General features: G+C 43.2%; 4 protein-coding genes across 13 annotated transcripts in view; all 4 read right to left on the bottom strand.

The window, feature by feature from the left end:
* The window catches only part of LOC310756497 (tigger transposable element-derived protein 1-like), a 796,241-nt gene that overhangs the window by 642,115 nt on the left and 129,686 nt on the right, over positions 1-24,440 (bottom strand). The window lies entirely within an intron of this gene.
* The window catches only part of LOC310757094 (uncharacterized protein), a 508,648-nt gene that overhangs the window by 358,696 nt on the left and 125,512 nt on the right, over positions 1-24,440 (bottom strand). The gene's annotated exons all lie outside the window — the stretch shown is intronic.
* LOC310756749 (uncharacterized protein) lies at positions 884-7,297 on the bottom strand. The gene is made up of 4 exons (XM_083601410.1): positions 7,182-7,297; positions 6,326-6,404; positions 4,758-4,884; positions 884-2,756 (listed from the first exon to the last, which is right to left on the bottom strand). The coding sequence occupies exons 2-4, from the start codon at positions 6,398-6,400 to the stop codon at positions 1,210-1,212; spliced, it is 1,749 nt and encodes a 582-aa protein (XP_083457536.1). The 5' UTR covers positions 6,401-6,404; positions 7,182-7,297; the 3' UTR covers positions 884-1,209.
* LOC310756959 (uncharacterized protein) lies at positions 9,521-23,812 on the bottom strand. Of its 10 annotated transcripts, none has more exons than XM_083601957.1 (5): positions 20,108-20,232; positions 12,411-12,493; positions 11,977-12,103; positions 10,855-10,941; positions 9,521-10,675 (listed from the first exon to the last, which is right to left on the bottom strand). In XM_083601957.1, exons 2-5 carry the CDS (start codon positions 12,423-12,425, stop codon positions 9,717-9,719), a joined length of 1,188 nt encoding a protein of 395 aa, XP_083458083.1. In that variant the 5' UTR covers positions 12,426-12,493; positions 20,108-20,232; the 3' UTR covers positions 9,521-9,716. The 10 variants fall into 10 exon arrangements, with proteins under 10 accessions (XP_083458083.1, XP_083458086.1, XP_083458085.1 ...); XM_083601960.1 differs by having other exon boundaries at positions 11,977-12,100; XM_083601959.1 differs by lacking the exon at positions 20,108-20,232 and adding an exon at positions 14,401-14,553 and having other exon boundaries at positions 11,977-12,100.

Genomic DNA, 24,440 nt, shown 5'->3' with positions numbered 1-24,440 from the left:
GAGAAATAGATTCTCCAATGGACAGATATCGCTCTTATGTGATTGTAATTGTGGGGCACCGGAATCGTTGCATCACATAATTCTTGACTGTGCTCTTCACTCATCGGCCAGGAGCACGTTTCTCGCTCAATATCTAAAGGGAATTGCCGATGATACGAATGAAGCCAAACTGAGATATCTATTAAATGATGATGACCCCCTAAGATCACTCATGGTTGCCAGATTCTTGATCAGCGTCCTATCCCTAAAGAAGAGAAACGGACTCCTGTGCAGCTCGGATAATCCCTTTAAACTATGATCTATGTTTTAGGTTGTATTTAGGTGATATCACCATGGATGTCTTTTACTAATTTATAAGCAGAGGGCGATATTTATGTTACAAATTTATTGTAATGTATGATGTTGGTCCTTTGTTTTTTGTTTTGCTTTGGTTCTTGTCTGCTGTTTGTAAGTTTTTGGCGGTTTTAAATTTGGAGGTTAAGTACATTATGTTGGTATGGGAAACTGTCGTGTGATGGGCCAATGGCCGTAATAAAGATCAATATACCAATACCTTAAGCAATAGAACTCTCCTCTCCCTTCCCCTGCAGCCCCACTCCCAGGCTAGAGATGTGAAGGCCTGGATAAACTCTGGAATCCACCCTCCCCCCACTTCGACACTTGTTTCCAAAATATTGGGGGAAACCAGGAAAAAATAAGGGGGAAAACCTATGTCATGTCACCCCGATTTCCAAGTTCTTTTCTGGGACTTCACATCTCTGCCCCAGGTGCTCTCAAAACTTGCTCCAAAGGATTGAGGGACCTTCCACAGTAGATGTTAGAAGCATTTGGGGAGAGGAAGGCGAGATCCCATTGCACGACCAGTGATGGGTACAACTACAAATTCCTAAATTGAACTGTATAAAGATTTATTTATTTTTTTAAAAATGTCCAATTCCTTCAATGCTATTGGGAACTTTTGGCGTTGTTTCAGGTTCTCTTCCAGTTCCTGGTACTAATTGGTCTTCCATGGAATCGGTGCCTTTCCAGAATCAGTGCTGTGGATTCTGCTTTTATACCAGCTATACCCCTGATCCTGACTGAGTGCTAGCTAAGTTGGCCACTAGGTAAGAAAAATGGCACTAGGACAAGTTTCTCCCTCCTTATGTGGGTTCTGTGAATTATAGTAAGGTTTCTGTTTTTGCTGGAGTTCTGACATTCCATGCATTTTTATGGTTTCTCACTTATGTGTATTCTTTGATGTGAAATAAGGTTACTTCTCTGAGTGAAGGCCTTTCCACACACCAAACATTTATAGGGTTTCTCTCCTGTGTGGGTTCTCTGGTGTGAAATAAGGTGACCCTTCTGTGTGAAGGTCTTTGTGCACAACAAGCATTCATACGGCTTCTCTCCTGTGTGCCTTCTTTCATGTCTAACAAGATACACTCTTTCACAAAAACCTTTTCCACACTCCATACATTTATATGGTTTTTCCCCTGTGTGAGTTTTTTGGTGTACAATAAGGCTTCTCCTGTCACTGAAGCTCTTTTTGCACTCCGTGCATTCATGTGGTTTCTGCCCTGTGTGGGTGTTTTGATGCACAGTAAGACTTCTCCTATCACTAAAGCTCTTTCCACACTCCATGCATTGATATGGTTTCTCCCCTGTGTGGGTTCTTTGATGTGAAATAAGGTTACTCCTCTGAGTGAAGGTATTTCCACACACCAAGCATTTATAGGGTTTCTCTCCTGTGTGGGTTCTCTGATGTGAAATAAGGTGATCTCTCTGAGTGAAGGTCTTTCTACATACCACACATTCATATGGTTTCTCCCCTGTGTGGGTTCTCAAATGTACATTAAGGCTTCCATTATGAGTGAAGCTTTTTCCACACTCCTTGCATTGATATGGCTTCTCCCCTGTGTGGGTTCTTTGATGTTTAGAACAAGCTCGTGAATCACTGAAGCTTTTTCCACACTCCATGCACTGATATGGTTTCTCTCCTGTATGATTTCTTTGATGCCTTGCAAGATGTCCCCTTTCAATGAAGCTCTTTCCACATTCCATACATTTATATGGTTTCTCTCCTGTGTGTCTTCTTTGATGCCTAGCAAGATACCCTCTGTCAATAAAACTGTGTCCACACTCCATACACTGATATGGTTTCTCCCCTGTGTGGGTTCTTAGATGTGAAGTAAGGCTACGATGCACAGTGAAGCTCTTTCCACACTCCATGCACTTATATGGTTTCTCCCCTGTGTGGGTTCTCTGATGTACAAAAAGACTTCTTCTGTCACTGAAGCTCTTTCCACACTCCAGGCATTTATATGGTTTCTCCCCTGTGTGGATTCTTTGATGTACAATGAGACTTCTCCTATCACTGAGGTTTTTCCCACACTCCATACATTTAAAAGGTTTCTCCCCTGTGTGGGTTCTTTGATGTACAATGAAGTTTCCTCTCTTGTTGAAGCTCTTTCCACATTCTGTGCATTTATATAGGATCTGCCCTGTGCGGGTTCTGAAATGTCTATTTAATACAGATTTATCTTTGCATATTTCCCCATACACTATCCACTTTTTCAGTTGATTTCTTTTGTGGTCTTCTGGGTTTGGGACTTCATGGTCATCTGCACCTTGAGAAATAGAAAAATTCTTCCTCCCATTCTTCAATCGGTATCCTTCTAGCCTATTTTTCCCCCTTTGATGTCCAAACATCTCTTCTCCTGCTTTATGCTGGCCTGCTTCCAGTGGCTCACTGTAACTCTTGTCCTGCTGATTAGCTATTTGGAGATAAAAGGAAAACACATATTTCCTGTTAGGACTTCAATGTTAAAAGCATCATGAGTTATCAAGCCCAAATACCCTTTTCTTTTTTCTGATTTCCTAGGTTGTCCCCTCCCCTCTCTGCACACCCTGCCGAAACCTATGTCACCTTTTGAATCTGTTACTCAACAGCATTAATGCCTTTCTTATTTATTTCCCATTGATTAAAAAAGACACAGAAGTGTGTGCATGTGTGGATTACGCCCTCTCCTCTGATATAACAATGAAATGGGGTTCCACGAGGTTATGTAAAGTGGGGGGGGGTATGAAACTGCAAGAAGGCTAGGAGAAGGGACACACCAAACTGAAAAAAGGTAACTGTTCTATGGATTCTATTAAATGGGCGGTAATTTTTTAAAAAAGTAGATGGTGAGAAACAACACAGTTACATAGTCCAAAGCAGACTGCGGATATTCCGGTACACCAAATGGGGAATGAGACGAGCAAATAAAAATGGTTATCATTGAAGGGATAGGGAAGTGGTCCCCAATACTTACCTCTCCTACTCCCAATGGGCCAACTTTGACAGGTGGATGGGGCCATTCAACTGTCAATCACTTGAATTCACAATAACCCCTATGCACAGCACTTTGGAGGGGCCACTCATCAGCTGATTGTCAGGTGCAGGGAAGGTGGGCATAGTTTAACCCAAGCAGACCAATGGGCCATATGGGGAGGTCTTGCTGGCCTAATTAGGCCTTTGTGCCAGAGGGTCTTCACCTCTGTTTTAAGGTAGGGTGTGAAGCGATGTGCCTTTGTTTGCAAAACAGTTCTCTGCTTTTGCTAGCTGCTTTGACAAGGAAATTCAAAAGATTGTGTGTGTGTCAAATACTCAACCCTGGAATCCGATATCTAATGGGGAAATGGAACCTAAACACTGAAAGAGGGAGGGGAATCAGACTGTCCCATAAGGAAGGTGAGCAGAACATAAAAGAAGCCTTGCTTCATCAGGCCCAAGCCACTGGACATGCTTGCTGGGGCTGATGGGAGTTGTAGTTCTGCAACATCTAGAGCAGGCATAGGCAAACTTGGCCTTCCAGATGCTTTGGGACTACAACTCCCATCATTCCTAGCTAACAGGACCAGTGGTCAGGGATGATGGGAGTTGTAGTCCCAAAACATCTGAAGGGGCAAGTTTGCCTATGCCTGTTCTAGAGAGCCAGTGGTTCCCTAGTTTTAACTAAGGGAGACTTAGTGAGTGTCAAATCTACATCAGTGGGAAGGAGGAAGCCTTAAGTTATGTCTACCAGGAATTTAAACACAGAATTAAGGAATGCCCTGAACACCCAGACAAGAACTGACCCATCACAGAGTCAATCTCTCTGCTTCCTCACAGTCCCTCAGAAGTGGATCTTCCCCTTTCTCTAGCCAGAGGTCTGATTTGGGAATTTCTTTCAAAGAAACAAGGCAGACTAATAACCACGAAATATTCAGGCATTTCAAATTCACCCACTGCTCTGACCCCCTCCCAAATGTAGCGGGAGATTAGTCCGTTGCACCCTCTTCTTGTTGAGTATGACGGGGCAACTGGGCACCCAGTGTTCATTAAGTCCAGTTCATTGATAATGTAGCAGCAGCAGCAGCAGCAGCAACTTCAAATATTGGACACCTCTCAGCATGGTGTCCAGCATTCCCTATTCCCTCCGTGGCCTACGAACTGCCTCTGGGAAGCCTCCAAAGCGATACATGAAGACTGTGAAATGAAAGCACTCCAAATGCTAAGGAAAGGGTTAATGCTCACAAGGTCTTTAGAGCTCTGTGACGTCATGCACCTGAGGCAGTTACGGCAGTTGGTACAGTTATGAACCATCCTAACAGTTAGAGCAGCAGGTCTGTTCTGCTGCGCTGCTGTCTGCCTCAGAGTTAAGTCAGTCTGTAACAGTATTTATCTTAGATCCAAACCTACGTAAGATGCATTAGCAACAGCACTTGTCAACCAAGGGACAAGACATCCTTACCCAGAAACATTACATTTGTGTAATTTTCCAGCATCACTTCCTTGTAGAGAGCTCTCTGGCAGGGGCCCAGGAGATCCCACTCCCCCTTGCTGAAATACACGGCCACCTCCTCAAAGGACACCAGCCGCTGAAAGGAAAAGATAGATTCTCTATTCAGATAGGAACTCTTATGTAGATAAAATAATAAACGTATATCTGACAGGGCTCTCAGCATGAAAATAAAAGGGCTAACCTGGTAGCTTTATTTCTCTTGCTATTATTAATAATGTTATTTATTAATCATGTTCTACATACAGTGGTACCTTGGTTCTGAAATGCCAAAAACACGGAAGTAAGTGTTTCGGGTTTTGAACGTTTTTCGGAAGCCGAACGTCCAATGCAGCTATCAGCTATTGTTTCTGAGGTACCTGCACCAATCAGAAGCTGCGCCTTTGTTTTCGAACATTTTGGAAGCCAAACGGACTTCCAGAATGCATTAAATCTGGCGCTTTTGTTTTTGCTATATATTTAACATTTTTGTTTTTGAGGCTTTTCCGGTTAATTTGTTTTTGTGACTGTGTGGAACCCAGTTCAGCTACTGATTGATTGATTGTGTGACTGTGGAAATGGATAAAAGCCCCCCATCGAAACAATGACTATCATCAGTGCAGGTAAGAAAAAAAGTTGATTTAAATGTTATCATCTACAATCTTATTGGGTGGCGCTGTGGGTAAAACCTCAGCGCCTAGGACTTGCCGATCGCATGGTCGGCGGTTCGAATCCCCGCGGCGGGGTGAGCTCCCGTCGTTCGGTCCCAGCTCCTGCCCACCTGGCAGTTCGAAAGCACCCTTAAGTGCAAGTAGATAAATAGGTACCACTTTATAGCGGGAAGGTAAACGGCGTTTCCGTGTGCTGCTCTGGTGTCGGTTCGCCAGAGCAGCTTCGTCACGCTGGCCACGTGACCCGGAAGTGTCTGCGGACAGTGCTGGCTCCCGGCCTCTAGAGTGAGATGAGCGCACAACCCTAGAGTCTGTCAAGACTGACCCGTACGGGCAGGGGTACCTTTACCTTTACAATCTTATTTATTTTATAGTACAGTACATTGATTATTGCTTTCATTTTATGGATCAATGGTCTCATTAGATAGTAAAATTCATGTTAAATTGCTGCTTTAGGGGTTGTTTTTAAAAGTCTGGAATGGATTAATCCATTTTGCATTACTTTCTGTGGGAAAGCGCACCTTGGTTTTGGAATGCTTTGGTTTTGGAACAGACTTCTGGATCGGATTAAGTTTGAGAACCAAGGTACCACTCTACATCCTGAGGTGTTGTACAAAATGTAATGTAAAGTGGACACCGATGGCAGAGAGCTTTGCAAAATCCAGCTAGGAAAGCTTTAATTTTTTTCTGCATGACTGTAGACATTACACAAGAGACACTGCAGAGTTCATAGCTTATGTTGGGTCACCTAGACATTTTGTAGCAGCAACAGAGAAGGGGCAGCACACATTTCCTGCAAACCTCGCAGCCCAACAGAGGGAGGCACCCAGGCTGTGCCCTGCCTGTCTCCACAAGGAGCCTACCTCTTACCTGAGATGGGTCCATGGCAGAATTTTCCACTTCAGCTCCAGGAAGCGATGGTCCAGATTGGGCCTCTGATGCCATTGCTCTGTCATGGGGGAGAGGGAGAGAAAGAAGGGGTAAACCAGGCCATCTCTGGGACACGGCTGGACGGAAAACCCCAATCTGGGGGCAACTGAGAAGTGGAGCTATTCACATTTCAGTTGAATGGTGAGGGCAAGACTTTCACACTTTGGTTTCACGGCTTTTCACATAATTAAAATGAATTTCACTTCGCCCTCCTTTAAATTTATTCCATATTGTCCTGCCTGGGACTCTCTTGTCTCTCTCTCTCTCTATCACACACACACCCTCATCAATCCAAATATATTGATGTCATATTCTATCCACTCCTGTTTCTACAAAGCCTTCCCATTCCCTCAAGCCTAGAGGCAAACATTGAAAACTTTCCCACGTGCAAAGGAACATAAGAAGCTGTTAATTTATACAAAAGCACAGGCGGAGTGGGGAGGGAATAGGTATCTAATTTGAGGCTACGTGTATCTGGGGTTCTGAGCATCAACATTTAATAGTAATAATAATAATAAATTACTTATACCCCCCAATCTGATTATGCTTGGGGGTTGGAGGTGGGGTGACAGAGGGAAACTTGGAGGTGGGGTGACTCACCACCACCCAAGGGCCTTTCCCTTCTCGCGCGTGCGTAAAAACCACGGTCGCCCAGAACAAGGGGGAAGAGAGGCTTCAAAGTGCAGCTGTTGCGGGGCGCCTCCTTTTGCAGCTGGATTTGGGCGCATCAGCCTCAAACATTAAGACGACTCCCCTCCCCAGCCTTCCCCCCAAATGCAAGCTCCGCGTCTCCCACCGCCGCCCGCCGCGTGGCACCTCGCCGCCTCTTTCGTCTCCTGCCCGCCGCTCCTCGCCTGGGAATCCCGACGACGAGCCTCTTTCCTCCGAATCCAAATGGAGGTGCGTCGGCGGCGGTCTTCCCCCACTTTCAAAACTTCCTGCCTCTCTAGGAACCACAGCTCGGTTTGTTTAACCCTCGCAGGGCTGCATCTCTCAGCTCCTCCCTGTTCGCAAAGCGGCGCCCTGCGCGCGCGCGCGTCGTTCTTCATTCCAGGGGGAAGCAAATTTTGAAGGGTTGTGGTTGCTTTTGATGCATTTATACATCAAATTTATGCATCCGTCAAACCAGGGAGCAGTTCAGCCACAAAGCATATAGGAAATCTTATGCAAACATCATATGGGAAATCTTATGCAAACAGATGAAGTTATGCTTTCCAACTCAGGGTAACTGACCCCAGAATTATAAATGAGTATATAATGTAATAATTATTAAGTTTCCTTATCCCCCCCCCCAAAAAAAACATGTTAAACCCGTAACAAATAAAGGAAGGAAATCTCTGTCTCTTACAATACTACATAAATATATTCAATCTTGACCCCCGCAAAAATCCCATCTTAGATTTTGCGCTTTGGATCTATTATGTTAAGTTTTTGCCATCACTGCATGGTCCCAATAAATTTTTGCACAGTTCTTCAGTGATGGGTCTTTTAAAAATGTTTTTTGGCTGTAAGGAATTCAAGCCTGCTGTTCTTTTTGATTGGACAACATTTAGCTCGGTGAGTCTATGTTTGGTAAAGAAGCACATAAACTGCTGTTGGAAACCCAAAGAATTTTATTTTTACTTTCTGAAAATGTCAGGCAAAGCTAAATAATAATAATAATAATAATAATAATAATAATAATAATAATGGCAAGTACTTAGCAATCATTTTTAATGATTTCTATGCAATTTTACACACATTTTGCTTACCAAGCAAATTATATCAATTTAACCAAAATATCTTTTGAATTCTCAAGTCATGTTACAACTTTTTAGCATCCCTCATTTTTTGAATTGGAAAGTTGAAAAATTCAACACACCCTAATACACCAGTATAGATGTACAGTGCAACTTCCTATGGCATGGCATGTCACAACTCTGGGCCAAAGATCTCAAAATATCACTCCCCATACACAAGTTCAGGTGTAGCATGTGGTCAGCAGAAACACCATTAGGCTTGGTGACATCTGACAGTCAGATCCTTAATCTGCCCCAGTCCACAGGAAGGTTTCTGACCAGAAGCTGAAATCAGCTTGAATAATGTATTTAAACTATAATAGCAGGAAATAAGTGAATTTCAGTTTATGAAGCACATCTACATAATAATATTATCAAAAACAGTAATATGCACGTTGCACAAAAAAGGAATCCTGGGAAACTGCGAGTGCAAGGGAAAAAATAGGATACAAGAATTACACAGGACACAAAATATGAAGAGCATAATAATTATACTGAAATAGAAGGAAATTTTGAACCATTGAATAAAATGTCTATTAGAAGCCATATAGTATACAAACTAGTAATGATTTCATTTACTAAATTACTCCCAACAGGTCAAACCGGTCAGTGGCCCTGCTACATTTTCACTATTCAGTCACTTTTTAAAAAACGTTAAGACATGAATTTTATAACTGCAGGAGTTTGAAAGGTTCTGTGGATTCTTTGAAGATTTAAGAGGTGAATCTAGGATCCAAAGAACTTAGACGGGGAGGGCAAATTATATATGTATACACAGACAGACACTCTTCTTATTTCATGCTAAAAACTATAAAAAGCTAAGTCTGATCAAAATTATTCCTGAAGCCCCATATCCAAAAGGACTGGTTCAGAGGGAAATGGCAAAAAAAAAAAAAACCAGCTTCAAACTCTCTGAAAGAGAGGGTGAAAGGTCAGCTGGGCTCCAAAAAGCTGCAGAAGAAAGAGAAATCTAGTAGTCATCCTGAAGTTAAGCAAGCAAATGGAGTGAGCGGGAAAGGTTTGCCAACACTGAATTTGTGAGTTTTTGCCATGGATTCAAAATGTGGCCTGGCCATATTTTACTTGAAGAATGAAAAAGAGATCAAGAAGATCTGAAGGACTCTTTAATGCTTTTTACTGTTTATATTACTGTCCATATATATATATATGTGTCTGTCTAAATTAAAGGGCTTATAAGAATACTATGGGGCTATATAAATTAACACTGGACTAGTAGCCTCACCAGATGTGTCCATTCTGACAAGAGAATATCTATCACTTCAGATGACAACCTAGCTCCTAACACAGGTGTGAGAAATGTAACTTAGATAACTTTCTCCCATCTATTTTTAAAAAAAATGTGTATCAAACATTTGTCTCTCAAGTTCTTTCAATGTAGCATGCATTTTTATGGTTTCCCTATGGGGGTTCTCTGATGTGAAGCAAGGCTTCTCCGAACAGAAGTATTTCCACAAACTCTGCATTTATATGGTTTTTCTCTTAGATGGGGAATCCCCCTCAAAGGCTTCTACCAGTGTTGAACTTTTTCTAGTCTATACATTCATGTGGGTTCTTTCATGTTTTCTAAGAGTTCCACCATCACGGAAGCTCTTTCCACATGCCATACATTTATATGGTTTCTCGCCTGTGTGGATTCTTTTATGTTTAGTAAGACTTCCATTCACACTAAAACTTTTTCCACACTCTTCGCACTTATACGGTCTCATTCCTGTGTGGGTTCTTGCATGTATGACAAGATTCCCACTGTCACGGAAGCTCTTTCCACATTCCATACATATGTACGGTTTCTCCCCCGTGTGCTTTCTTTCATGTGTTTTAAGGCTTCCACTCACGCTGAAGCTTTTCCCACATACCAAGCATTTATACGGTTTCTCCCCTGTGTGAGTTCTTTCATGCTCACTAAGAGTTCCACTGTTTCTGAAGCTCTTTCCACACTCCATGCACTTATATGGTTTCTCCCCCGTGTGGATTCTTTTATGTGCTTTAAGGTTTCCATTCGCACTGAAGCTTTTCCCACATTCCAAGCATTTATATGGTCTCTCCCCTGTGTGAGTTCTTTTGTGTTCAGTAAGACTACCCCTATCTCTAAAGCTCTTTCCACACTCCATGCACTTGTATGGTTTCTCCCCTGTGTGGGTCTTGCAGTGTCTAGTGAGAGTTCCCCTATCTCTAAAGCTCTTCCCACACTTCATGCAATCATATAGTTTCACCCCTGTGGGGGTTCTGTGGTATCTATTTAGTACTGGTTTATCTTTGATCATTTCCCCAAAGACGGGACACCTTTTTGTTTGCTTTCTTTGGTGATATTCTGGGTTCAGAAGTTCAAGGTCACCAGCACCCAGAGAAGTAGAGGATTCTTTCCTTCCATTCTTTGATTGATTTCCCTCAGGTCTCTTTTGTCCTGATGGATTTCCAAGCATCTCCTTCCCTGCTTTCTGCTTGCATGTTCCTGCTGGCTGACTAGAGTTTTCACTGTTGTACTGATCACCTCCTTGGAGGAAAAAAAACACAGGAAAAAAGCCAATTTTGTTAGGACTTCAAAGCCAAAATCAAGGATTTCATTAGACATAAAGACTGATTACCCCTGACAAGTTTAAAGAGCAAGATCATCAAGGAATCTGCCTGACTACCCAGACAAGACCAGGTCCCACCACAAACTGAAGCACATACCTGCCAATCTCTCTCCTTCCTCGCAGATCCAGACAAATGGTTCTTCACCTCCTTCCAGCCGGGAGATGAGGTCTGGTTTGGGAATTTCTTTCAAAGAAACAGACAAAATATTCAGGCATTCTCTCATTCATTAATTTCCTTCCAAATATATGAGCTGAGGTATTCAAAGTGTTGGTGCTGACCTTTAGAGCCCTAAATGGCCTCGGTCCTGTATACCTGAAGGAGTGTCTCCACCCCCATCGTTCAGCCCAGACACTGATGTCCAGCACCGAGGGCCTTTTGGCGGTTCCCTCACTGCGAGAAGCCAAGTTACAGGGAACCAGACACAGGGCCTTCTCGGTAGTGGCACCTGCCCTGTGGAACGCCCTCCCATCAGATATCAAGGAAATAGACAACTACCTGACTTTTAGAAGACATCCGAAGGCAGCCCTGTTTAGGGAAGTTTTTAATATTTAATGCTGTATTGTTTTTAACACTTGATTGGAAGCCGCCCAGAGTGGCTGGGGAAACTCAGTCAGATGGGCGGGGTATAAATAATAAATTAGTATTAATATTATTTGTTCAAATCCAGTCCACCACTGTATCCAGACTCCAGTCGAGGGCCTTCTGCCACTCCCAGTTAGGATGTTACAAAGAAAAAGAGTTGGGCATTATTAGGCAATTACTGAAGGATGCAATGGAAGCAGCGAAGTACGCCCTCCTCACATTTTCACTGCCACACGGCAGACACGGTTGTGTTCTCTAGCTCATAACCGCAGTGGGACTTTTGCCATTTGTGTTGTAGCCATCATTTGGCTAGTTTCATGACACGTAGCTCCTCAGTATACCAGGTAGCCAGACATACTCCACAGCATTGGAAAGGCTGCTCAGAAGTGATCATATCAATGCTCCCCTGCATTATGCCATTCAATGGCTAGTCACCAGCTCTAACCACTGAAAAAATCCCCCCAAGCATTCAGGAATCCATTGCACTCCATAGGTCTCTCGGGGCAGACCATCCTAACTGGTCCCTCATTCCTAGCGGAAATTGGAAATGGAAGCCCAAACTTCACCAGGAAGTGGTCTGACCATGACAGTGGGGTTTTATTTTTTTTCTCTCAACAAATGAATAAACATCCTTACCTGGCGAGGCCACACTCTCATAATTCTCCAGCATGACTTCCTTGTAGAGAGCTCTTTGGCTTGGACCCAGGAGATCCCACTCCCCCTTGCTGAAATACACAGCCACTGCTTCAAAGGACACCAGCTGCTGGGAAAAACAACAGCACACTATACTGGCCTATACTCAGAAATGTACTCCCCATGTATACAAAAATCTCTGTGTATTAAACAGGGCTCCCAGTTTGAAAGGGGAAGGACTAACCGGGTGGTTTGTGTGCACTTCCTAATTTTTTTCTGCAGGACTCAAGGCATCATGCAAGGGATACTGCAGAGTTCATAGCCTTACTTGGTCAACTTCACATCTCCTAAGAACAAAAGCTAAAGAGGCACATTCCTTGAAGATCTAACACCCTCAAGGTGTCCCCAACCTCTCTCCACGAGGATCCCTCTCTTACCTGAGATGAGTGCATGGCAGCTCCTTCCGCTGTGCCACAAGGAAGTTATGGCCCAGACGGCACCCCTGATGCCATTGTTCTGCCTGTGGGGGAGACAAAAGTGAGGAAAGAGAGTCTGGGTCTCGGGGCAGCAGTGAAATTGTGTCATTCATGTCCCCATTTGCGGGCAGGGTAGAGAAGGAAAGGTGACGAGAACAGTTTCATCCTTCGGGAAACTCATTCGGGTTTCACGGCTTTAACGCTCCTGAGCTGGCCCATATTTTTGGACCATGTAAATAACTGGAAAGAAGGGTCCGGAGGCTGCAGCAAGTGCACAATATGGCTGCTAGGTTGGTGAGTGGGCAGCCAATGGGACCTTGTGATACCAATCCTGAAAGCATTGCACTTGAGCTACTGGACCCCATTCAAGGTGTCAGTACCAGCACATAAAACCCTAAATGGCTAGGGACTCAAAAAGAGTGCCTTTCCAGTCATCTCAGATCTTACAACTGGCAGGTGAGGCTTTGCTGGTGCTGCTGCAATCAAGGGCTGCCCTGTGACAGGGCCTTTCCAGTGGTGGTTCCCCAGATGTGGAATGACCTCCCTAATGAAGTGCACCTGTCTCCATCACTATTAACTTTCAGGAGGAATTTGAAAACATTCCTGTTTACTCAGGCCTTTGTTGTGTGAGGACTACTGTTCCGGGCAATCTCGAGCACACTGGATGAAATAAATGTTTTTAGTCATGTTTTTAACTGTAACTGTTTTTTTGTTTTTGAAATGTTGACGTATTTGCCACCCTGGGCTCCTTCAGCAAGAAGGGGGAAGATATAAATTAAATTCAATAAATAAATAAAACAATTTAGTCTCTGCCTTTTGACAGTAGCTTTAGAAAACAGCAGCCTGGTTGGTTTCAACACACAAATCCCTTACTTGTGCCTTGCTCTACTCTGAACTTTTTCCACAAAAAAGTTAGATGAAAGATTCCTTTTATTCTCTGTTGTCCATTGTAAAGACCTTTGGTTATATACAATAAAAATTGATTGATTGATTGATTGATTGACAGTGGCCACCCAGATGCCTCTTCTGGGAAATACAGAAGCTGGATTTGAGTACAAGAGCACTCTCCAGAAACTGATTTTCAGCAGCATTGCTCCCTCCAACTGTAGAGACAGAACATAGAGCCATCGTGGCTAGTAGCCATGACAGCCCTCTGCCTCCATGAATTTATCTGATCCTCCTTTGAAGCCATTAAGGTTCATGGCTATCGCGGCCTCCTGTAGGAATGTCCCACAGTTTGTGCAATAGCAAGTCAAAGTAAGCAAAAGATTGCACAGCTGCACAAACACTTATAAAACATTACAGCTTATAGTTAATTTTTCTTATTCTTTACATTCTTAAAATGGAGTTATTTCCTTGGATACACATTTAAAGTCTACTTACTTAGTAGACGGATTGTTAAATTCCACCTTGATTGTTTCTATTGTTTTTGTAAAGAACTATGCAGAAATTTGGTTTTAGTATGCTGGCCGTTTGGCTGTAATAAACAACATTCAACGTTCTGCAGTTTGCACGTGAATCTGCTTCAATGGACTTAAGAGAAAAGTGGTTTGGTGGGGGGTGGAAAGCCTTTTTCTAGCCACTTTCTCCCTGCCATGCAGAATTTTCTTAACATGTCACTTCTTACTCACCTCTCTATTTAGCTGTAATTTTAATTAGTGCTTAATTGCCTTTTAATGGAAATTCCACTCCTCCCCTCCCCAATGTTGGAAAAGGTCAGGATAGAAATAAATATAATAACAATAGCAATATTTTTCTTTAAACTAAGGAGTCCCGAAAGCTGCAAGCTTTGCTCCTTGCAGGGTGGGGGAGTCGTTCCCCGCCCTTGCTCGTTTTTTATTGCCCTTTTCTGAATCTTTTCCACCGCCTTCCTCCTCCCTATGGAGACGAGGGGCTTCCCCGAAACAGCAGGGCCTCGGCCTCCCTTCCTCGCAAGCGGGGCAGCCTTTACCTTCTTGCCGGGCCCGTTACGCGCACAAAGCTCTCCTTTCCGCACGAAGGAATCCCAGGAAGCCTCTTTCCCTTCCGGGAATAACAATCATAACAATACTGTAATAACAACCACCATATAAGTGCACCCGATATTATCGTCCCCGTTATGACATTTCCTGCCTCTCCAGGAACCAGGTCTCTGTGGGTTTAACCCTTGGAGGACTAGAATCTCATTCTCTAGCATGGGTAGGCAAACTAAGGCCCGGGGGCCGGATCTGGCCCAATCGCCTTCTAAATCCGGCCTGCGAATCAGTGTGTGTTTTACATGAGTAGAATGTGTCCTTTTATTTAAAAGGCATCTCTGGGTTATTTGTGGGGCATAGGAATTTGTTCATTTACCCCCCCCCACAAAATATAGTCCAGCCCCCACAAGGTCTGAGGGATAGTGGACCGACCCCCTGCTGAAAAAGTTTGCTGACCCGTGCTCTAGAGAGTTTTGCCCGTGCACAGAACTTTTAAGCTGGCATGTAGCTGGGAGGTACGTTTAAAAAAATAAAAAGCAGAAAGAGACCTGCCCCAATCACATATGAAGAAGTGGGACAGAGAGACCAATTTTTAGAGCAAAGGGGAAACGTGTGTTTTGGAGGGAAGGAAATCTAACCTCATCCAAAGGCATAAAATCATAGAACTGGAAGGAACCTTGGAGATCTTCCTATATCCAGTTCTGGGCACCACAATTTATGAAGGGTGTTGACCAGCTGGAAAGTGTGCAAAGGAGGACAATGAAGATGATCAAGGGTCTGGAAACCAAGCCTTATGAGGAATGGTTGAAGGAGCTGGGTATGTTTAGCATGGAGAAGACATGGAGAAGAGATATGATAGCCACCTTCAAATATCTCAAGGGCTGTCACATGGAAGAGGGAACAAGCTTGTTTTCTCCTGCACTGGAGGGTAGGACTCAAAGTTACAAGAAAGGAAATTCCAACTAAACACCAGGTAGAATTTTCTGGCAGAAAGAGCTGTTAGACAGTGGAATGGTCTCCCTTGGGAGGTTGTGGACTCTCCTTCCTTGGAGGTTTTTAAGCAGAGGTTGGACGCCCATCTGTCATGGATGCTTTAGCTGAGATTCCTTCATTGCAGGGGGTTGGGCTAGATGACCTTTGGGGTCCTTCCAACTGTGAGGACAATCACAGATTGTTGTGAACAGGGATTTTCAACTCTGACAAATATGAAAGATCAGAAGAGAAAGGCTTCTTTGTGTTGATGCGAAGATCTCAAAGCCACACAAATGGCCCAGATGAGAGGGGCAATATTGCAAAACAGTTGGAAGCCCTTGATTATTTGTTAGCTGAAGAGGGAGGGTTATGTCAAAAACTCAATTGGTCTGACTGTGTCTGAGGGTAGTCCTTCTAGAACATTCTCACAAACTGTCACCTGTACAATGACCCCAAATTTCTGCTAGTTACCACTTACTGTTTCCCTTTGGGAAACAAAAATAACCTCTGGCATAAAATTACCCAGAAATGCATTGAATTTTGCCATTAGGCAAATATTTCTCTAAGTAATGTTCCCCTCTCTTCTCAATTTTGTTTTCCGTGTGTTTTTGCAACCTTTTATTTATTCCTTTACAATAAAGAACAGCAGCTTTTGTTCTCCACGTATAATGAATGAAATGAAATGTTGTAAAACTACACAGAAATTTTTTTGTTGCCCTCCACCCCCAGATATCTGAGCTACAAGAGAATCCAGGCATCCCAATGCTTAACCATCCTCCCAATTCCTTGGAATAAATACGATGGTTATCTTTAGGATATATGGTTTTATTTGCTCATATATACAGCCTTAAGAAAGGATGCGGTGGCTCACAGCACCAACACTCACATCTTGCTTTCCCATTAGGTTTCCAGCGTCAGTCTCCAGCTTCCAGCATCACACACCAAAACAAACTCCCCCTAGGATGACTTGGCATGCAACCAGGTGAGGGGTGGGTGGTGAGGTGCTTATTCCTTCCTGGAAGCATCTTCAGTTGTCACTACGCCAACACATATCTTCCTACCTAACTCTTCAAGATGCTGATGAGACCAGTGAGGGCAATTATTTTAACAAAGGACTTGACTTGTTTTACCAGGTTTTCTCTTGCAGATTCTAACCTTTCTTCACGGAGCTAAGAGGGCAGAAAACCCAGTGGGACTAATCTATTTGCATGTCTACCTAGCTGAATCACCTAGAGCAGGTGGCCCTCCAGGCCTTTTTGGTGGCCCTCAGCAACAATTGATACTCCCCCTCCCAGCCACCTAGCAAGTAACAAGGAGGGCTAATAAGGAGCAAAAATACCTGTCTCTCCTGGGCCTTTGTTGCAATAACAGCTTATCACAGGTCTTCTTTAGGCAGTCCTAGTTATTTTGGGGCCTTGGTTGCCTTTGGGGCCCTCTCTCCCTGCACATCAGTATGTATAACAATAATAATAATAATAATAATAAAATTATTTATACTCCGCCCTCCCCAGCCAAGACCGTGCTCAGAGCGGCTAACACCCGATATAAAAACAAATTGATTGAAATACAACTTAAAAACAAGATTAAAATACATTAAAACATTAAAATACAGCCTCATTTCAATGGAAACTCAAATCAAAAACTTTTTGGTGGATGAAAACGTCAAGTCTTCACCAAGGCTAACTTTCCAGACTGGTCCTACATGGGCCAGAAGAAAGCCAGAGAAGTCCCCAAATAGCAGTTCCATCACAGGAGGAGAAAGGAAAAAAGAAGAGGGGGAGGGAATCAAATTTATTCCAAGCCGAAGGCCAGGTGGAACAACTCTGTCTTACAGGTCCTGTGGAAAGAAATCAGATCCTGCAGGGCTCTGGTCTCATGAGACAGAGCATTCCACCAGGCCAGAGCCAGTGTTGAGAGGGCTCTGGCTCTGGTTGAGGCTAATCTGACTTCCTTAGGGCCCAGGACCTCTAGGATGTTGCTATTTATGGACCTTAAGGTCCTCCGTGGGGCATACCGGGAGAGGTGGTCCTGTAGATACGAAGGTCCTAGGCCATGAAGGGCTATGTGTTATGAATCCTGCTTCTGTACCAGCTATGCCCACACAATTGCTAAGGCCTAGCTTGTTTAGTCTGAAAGTCTGAGGAACAGACCTCAGGCAGGTTTCTTCGTTGTGTGGGTTTTCTGATGTATTTTAAGGTTTCTGCTTTTGCTAAACCTCTTCCCACACTCCTTACATTTATAGGGTTTCTCGCCTGTGTGAGTTCTTTGATGTAAAGTTAGACTACTGCTCACGCTGAAGCTCCTTCCACACTCCACACATTTATATGGTTGCTCTCCTGTGTGGGTTCTTTGATGTGCAGAAAGGCTTCCACTCACACTGAAACTTTTCCCACATTCCATACATTGATACGGTTTCTCTCCTGTGTGGATTCTCTGATGTGCAGTAAGGTTTCCGCACTGACTGAAAGTCTTTTCACATACCAAGCATTTATAAGGTTTCTCTCCGGTGTGGGTTCTTTTGTGAGCAGTAAGACTTCCACCATCACTGAAGCTCATTCCACACTCCATACATTTATATGGTTTTTCCCCTGTGTGGGTTCTTACGTGTGAAGTGAGGTGTTGATGTTGACTGAAGGTCTTTCCACATTCCAAACATTTATATGGCTTTTCGCCCATGTGAGTTTGTCGGTGTGTATTAAGGTTTCCACTTTTGTTAAAGCTTTTCCCACACTCCATGCATACATATGGTTTCTCCCCTGTGTGGGTCCTTAAATGTAAAGTAAGGCTACTGCTTACAGTGAAGCTTTTTCCACACTCCATGCATTTATATGGCTTCTCCCCGGTGTGAATTCTTTGATGTGAAGCAAGGCTACCGCTCACACTGAAGCTTTTTCCACATTCTAGGCATGTATATGGTTTCTCCCCTGTATGGGTCCTTTGATGTGAAGCCAGACTTCCACTTACACTGAAGCATTTACCACATTCCAAGCATTTATATGGTTTCTCTCCTGTGTGGGTTCTTGCATGTGCACAAAGACTTCCACTGTCAATGAAACTTTTCCCACACTCCAGGCATGTATATGGTTTCTCGCCTGTGTGGGTTCTTTGATGTGTAGCAAGACTACTGCTCACGCTGAAGCTTTTCCCGCATTCCATACATCTATACGGTTTCTCTCCTGTTTGTTTTCTGCAGTGTCCATTTAATATTGATTCATTTTTTAACATTTCCTCCTCTACTAGAATATTTTCGCTTCTCTTTCCTTTCTGATCTTGTGCGGCCAGAAGTTTGTGGATGCCAGCATCCTGAGAAGCGCTGGGCATCTTCACATTCTTTGAATGGTTTCCCTTGAGCCTCTTTTGTTCCATTTGATTTCCAAATATCTCTGTTCCGGCTTCAGCTTGGGTTGTTTCTAGTGACATCACAGGTGGGTTCGTATAATTCATGCTGTCTTGCTCATCACCTGCTTGGGGGGTGGAAATCCCATAAAGAGATTAATGCAGTAACCAAGGATTTCAACAAGCACAATTACCAGCGACTATTTTTAAAAACTCAAAAATCTCCCCTTCCTGAAACCTGTATGAATATGCTACTGTCTCAGAAAATAACCTGAGTTCCTTTTGGTTCATTTCCTACTTGAGTTCAGTAGGTGTAAAAATGGTGGATGAGGGTTTTTTCTTCTTCTTCTGTGATACAAATGTGATCTCAATTTCTGCAACTTAATATAATAAGGGTGTTTGTGTGTATCAGAACCCCAGCAACATATGCACTCTGTATATTTATAAAGGACCTTGAAAGCAACTGAGAGGGTGGTGCAACTCTCCTGAGAGGAAATGTGACAACGAACCAAATTTTATAGGCAAGAAAAATGGCAAATAAAGCAGGTATATGAAGCAAATAACACAATGCATGATGGAGAGAGAGATTAAGAGAGATTTTCTCCCCTTATCATAATACTATAACTCTGGGTCAGCCCAGGAAGCTGAATGTTGGAAGATTCAGGATGGCAAGAGAAAGTTCTTCACATGACACATAATTTAACTATGGAATTCGCTCCCATAATAGGCCTGGGCAGTGTGTGATTTCAGGCTGCAGGGCAAGTGCTCCCGTTATGGAAGGCACACAAAAACGAAAATAAAAGAAAGCAACGAATCTGTTCACACACACAAAGCCAACAGGGACACAGCTTGGTAAGACTTGCTCCCTGATAGCTAGCTTTCTACATGCATTCATATTTTTCTTTTCTTTTTGCAATGGGTGTGTGAAAGGGAGGATTAAATTCCACTTAGATCCTACCAAGAGCCAAAAGGCTGCGACAGGAGGATATAGCATTACACTCACATCCATGCAAGCATCACTTCTCCCTCAATGGAAGTGTGTGTGTGTGTGTGTGTGTGTGTGTGTGTGTGTGTGTGGCAACAGCCAAGGCCAGGTCTAACACAGTGTAGCAGGGAAGGCGTGTCCAGAGCACATGGCCCAGCCTCCCATTTCCACACTGGCATCCCTACAGAGCCCTGAGAAATATCACAAAAAGGACCAACAGTGGGTGATCTTGGGCCAGTAGCTGCCTCTAAGCATAACCTACATCACAGGGTTGCTGTGAGGATAAAATGGGGAGGAGGAGAGCTATGTACACCACCTTGAGCTCCTTGGAGGAAAGGTGGGATAGAAATATAATAAATATATAAAATAAATCAATAAACATGTATCGACCAAGGGAAAGGAATCCTTACCCGGAGTGGCCATATTCCCACAATTCTCTGGCATGCCTTTCTTGAAGAGCTCTTTAGCCTGGATCAAGGAGATCTCACTCCACTTTGGTGAAATACACAGCTGCCTCCTCAAAGGATTCTAGCCCCTGAAAAAATAAAGAAAATTCTCTATTAAGAAATAAACGCCCATGGGCATAAAAAAATATTACTATGGTTCCCAGCAAAGAATGAAAGGGTGCTATAACTGAAGAGATTTGTGTCTAGTTTTTATTTGATTATTAATATTTCTTACATTTCTATACTACCCTTGATCAAAGGGTGGTTTACGACATAAAAGCACAGAAACGCATACCACAGTAACAAGCAATAACAATAAGCCTCCCTGCAAATATTATTATTTTAATTGTGCATGAGAGAGACCTTGAAGATCATACACCCTTCTCAGCTGGTTCACCTTAATATCTTGCAGTGCCAAAAAATGAAAGAGGCAAATCCTTTCAGACACACACTCACAACAAAGCAACATGCCTATGTCACCTCCACGCCATACTTTTTTTTTTAAGATATTTTTTTTATTGATTTTCCAACATATATTAAAACACATACAACTAACAACACATAAACAAACAAACATATAAACACGTATAATTTCATAACCTCTTTTTCTTAAACCTTATTTCAATGACTTCCCCATATCTCCCTTTTCTGCATCCCTGTTTTAAACTTTTCCAGCAACCCCTAATTTCAATTACTTATAATTCACTTTCTTTAATCCTTTTTCTCTTACCCAATTATTTGTCACTGCAATTCTGTTTTACATTACCCATGACATTTTAGCACTCATTAATTTTACAACAGTTCTTAAGATAAACTTTAAATTTCTTCCAATCTTCTTCCACCGTCTCTTTCCCTTGGTCGCGGATTCTGCCAGTCATCTCAGCCAGTCCCATATAGTCTATCACCTTCGTCTGCCACTCTTCCAGCGTGGGTAGTTCTTGTGTCTTCCAATACTTTGCTAAAAGAACTCTTGCTGCTGTTGTAGCATACATAAAAAACGTCCTATCTTTCCTTGACACCAATTGGCCCACCATGCCCAGGAGGAAGGCCTCTGGTTTCTTATGAAAGGTACACTTAAGTACCTTCTTAATTTCATTATAGTTCATTTCCCAGAAGACATTGATCCTTGGGCACGTCCACCAAAGGTGGTAGAAAGTACCTTCAGTTTCCTTACATTTCCAGCATTTATTATTGGGCGTATGATAGATTTTTGCAAGCTTGACTGGGGTCATGTACCACCTATAAATCATTTTCATAATGTTCTCTCTTAAGGCATTGCATGCCGTAAACTTTATACCAGTAGTCCATAACTGTTCCCAGTCAGCAAACATAATGTCATGACCAATGTCTTGTGCCCATTTAATCATAGCTGATTTAACCATCTCATCCTGTGTATTCCATTTCAACAGCAAGTTATACATTCTTGACAAATTCTTAGTATTGGGTTCCAACAATTCTGTTTCTAATTTTGATCTCTCCACCTGGAAGCCAATTTTCCTGTCCTGTTTGAAAACTTCATTTATCTGGTAATAATGAAGCCAGTCTCTTACTTTAGACTTCAATTTCTCATAGCTCTGCAATTTCACTTTTCCCTCCTCTTGTTCTATAATTTCCCAGTATTTTGGCCATTTAGATTCCATATTAAGTTTTTTCACTTCTTTAGCTTCCATTGGTGACAACCACCTAGGGGTTTTGTTTTCGAACAAATCTTTATACCGAATCCAAACATTATATAGTGCTTTCCTAACAATATGGTTTTTGAAACCTTGGTGAATTTTAACCTTGTCATACCATATATATGCATGCCAGCCAAACCTATTATTGAACCCTTCCAAATCCAAAATGTCTGTGTTTTCAAGAAGCAGCCAGTTTTTCAGCCAGCAAAAAGCCGCTGATTCATAATACAATTTTAAGTCCGGCAGGGCAAACCCCCCTCTTTCTTTTGCCTCCACACGATACATTTAAAACACATTCAAAGCACATGGCTTTCCCCAAGGTTTCTTGGGGGTAGTAGTTTGTTAAATTCGGTGGGAAGGGAGACACTACCGTTCCTAGGACTCATTGGGCGTATCTAGGACTCATTGGGCGTATCCATGGTGCCCCTCACAAGGACACATTTTACAACTGGTTTAAGTATGACTGAAGAAGCAAAAATAAAAAATACTTGTGATCTATTATGGTGAGGCTCACAACCCATGCAGAATGACAAAGCTCAAAATCTCTCAGTCACTTTGCACAAGCCAAAGCTCGAAAAGCCACATCTGCAGCAGCTGTGCACTGCGAAACACAGCAGAACCATCACAGTACTTACTTTTCACAATGAATGTTTGGCAGCAGTTCCTGTATTGTGGTATGCATTAGAATATCCATTATTTTTATATTTTAAAATAGTAAATATATAAATAATAATAATAAATAAATTATTTTTACATTTAAAAATAATGACAAAAAAGTCCAAAACAAAGGAAAGGTATCCAGTTGACCCCTTACAGCTTATTTATTATTATTATTATTATTATTATTATTATTATTATTATTACCATTACTATTACTATAGAGCTTACAGGGTTAAATGCTGGTCTATGACTAATAAACTGACTGAATCAAATTAAGCACTAAGCGCTCTGGTTAACTTGCCTCTGGTTTTTACCTAGCGCAAATGACCTCAAGGTAGAAATTGAAAAAGAAAGACACTTGAAAGCTAAATGAAGTAAGTCATTTTTTTTTTTAGTTGGTACCCAAACAACCTGCAGCGCTTTGGAGGAAGGGAAGGTTCATAGCTGTCAACTTTTCCCTTTTCTTGCGAGGAATCCTATTTGGAATATGGAATCCTATTTGGAATTTTTCTTTAAAAAAGGGAAACGTTGACAGCTATGGCTGGGGAAGCCCAGCCAGATGGGCGGGGTATAAATAAATTATTATTATTATTATTATTATTTATTATTATTATTACCCACAGAATCATAGAGTTGGAAGGGATCACGTCCACCCCCCTTGCTTTTTGCCACCTTCGCTCACTGCAGACAGTCCATGAGAACACCCACCCACCCAGCCCGTGAGCTGAGCTTTGCATCATTCTCAGCCTGCAGGTCTCCTCAGCTCCCTCTCAGTGAGGGCTGAGCTAATCTTGCGGTTGGCAACGGAGGGTGAAGCATTCAAGAGGCTCTTGCAATGGAAAGAATGCAGATATTTGGGGCCCACTTTGGATTTGGACACATCAACCCCCCATGACCTACCTCCCCTTGCTGCAGAGCGCAAAACTGTGCCCCTTCCTTGCAATTTGGGGTGTCCCCTCCCTGCCGCCTCTCAGGTTGTTTCTGCTGCGTTTGCAGCACCCAAGTGGCCTTCCGGGGGGGGGCGCAAGCCTGGGCCGTGTTTCTGGAGGTCCTGGGGTGCCCAGGGGACACGATCCCCCTCTCAGCCTCTCTGATGTGGTGCAAAGGAAAGCAGAGCCATGCATTTGACACCAGCTGGGCTGCAGCAGTTGCCAGAGGGAGGCATACAGGATCCAAGCATCTTTCACCCAACGCTGAGGCTTTACCTCTTTGATCTCAGGAGGCTCAGTCCCCTTCCTGGAACATAAAAAGGAGCTTGCTTTACTATTGCCTTGCCCACTTCGCTTTCTTTCCCCAGCACTCCCCACCTCTCTCTCTCTCTCTCCTGCCTCTCTAGGAACCTCAACTCAATTGGTTTAACCTTTGGAGCGCCGGGCAGTACTCTCTTTCTCTCTCCACTCCCACGTCGCATTCTGCAAACCTTCACAATTCTGAGCGGTTTTAACAGTCAGGGTACTCCAGGAATTGTAGCTCTGGCTGGGGAATGGGAGGTCTGCCAGCAGCCCTCAGCACCCAGAGCAAACTACAGGAGCAGGCAGCCAGCAAAAATTAGGGCCAGGAGGTTGGCAGAGGAAAAAGGTCAACGTAAGAGCTGTTTGACAGTGGAAAAATCTCCCTCTGGAGTTGGTGGACACTCCTGCCTGGGAGGTGTTTAAGCAGCGGTTGGATTGCCATCTGACATAGATGCTTTAGCTGCGATTCCTGCATTGTGCGGGGTTGGACTAGATGACCCTTGGGGAGACCCTCCCAACTCTACAAGTCTGTGATTCTGTTGTAAACAAAATCTGCCCTTTTTCCCTTATGGGGTATCCAAGAACCTGTATAGAGTCCTTACGTGGGTTCCCTGTTGGTAGGAGAAAATAGCAGAGGCCAACCAAAGAATATTGAGAAGCAAAGCAGCTAGTAAGCTTGATCTTTATTGATCAGTTGCAACAGGGTCCCCACTCCCCACACGCAGGAGG

Source organism: Podarcis filfolensis, assembly GCF_964270895.1.
Source record: "Podarcis filfolensis genome assembly, chromosome: 2".
Lineage (NCBI taxonomy): Eukaryota > Metazoa > Chordata > Lepidosauria > Squamata > Lacertidae > Podarcis > Podarcis filfolensis.
The sequence above is the reverse complement of the archived record's forward strand: the minus strand, read 5'-3'. Positions and strand labels throughout refer to the sequence as shown.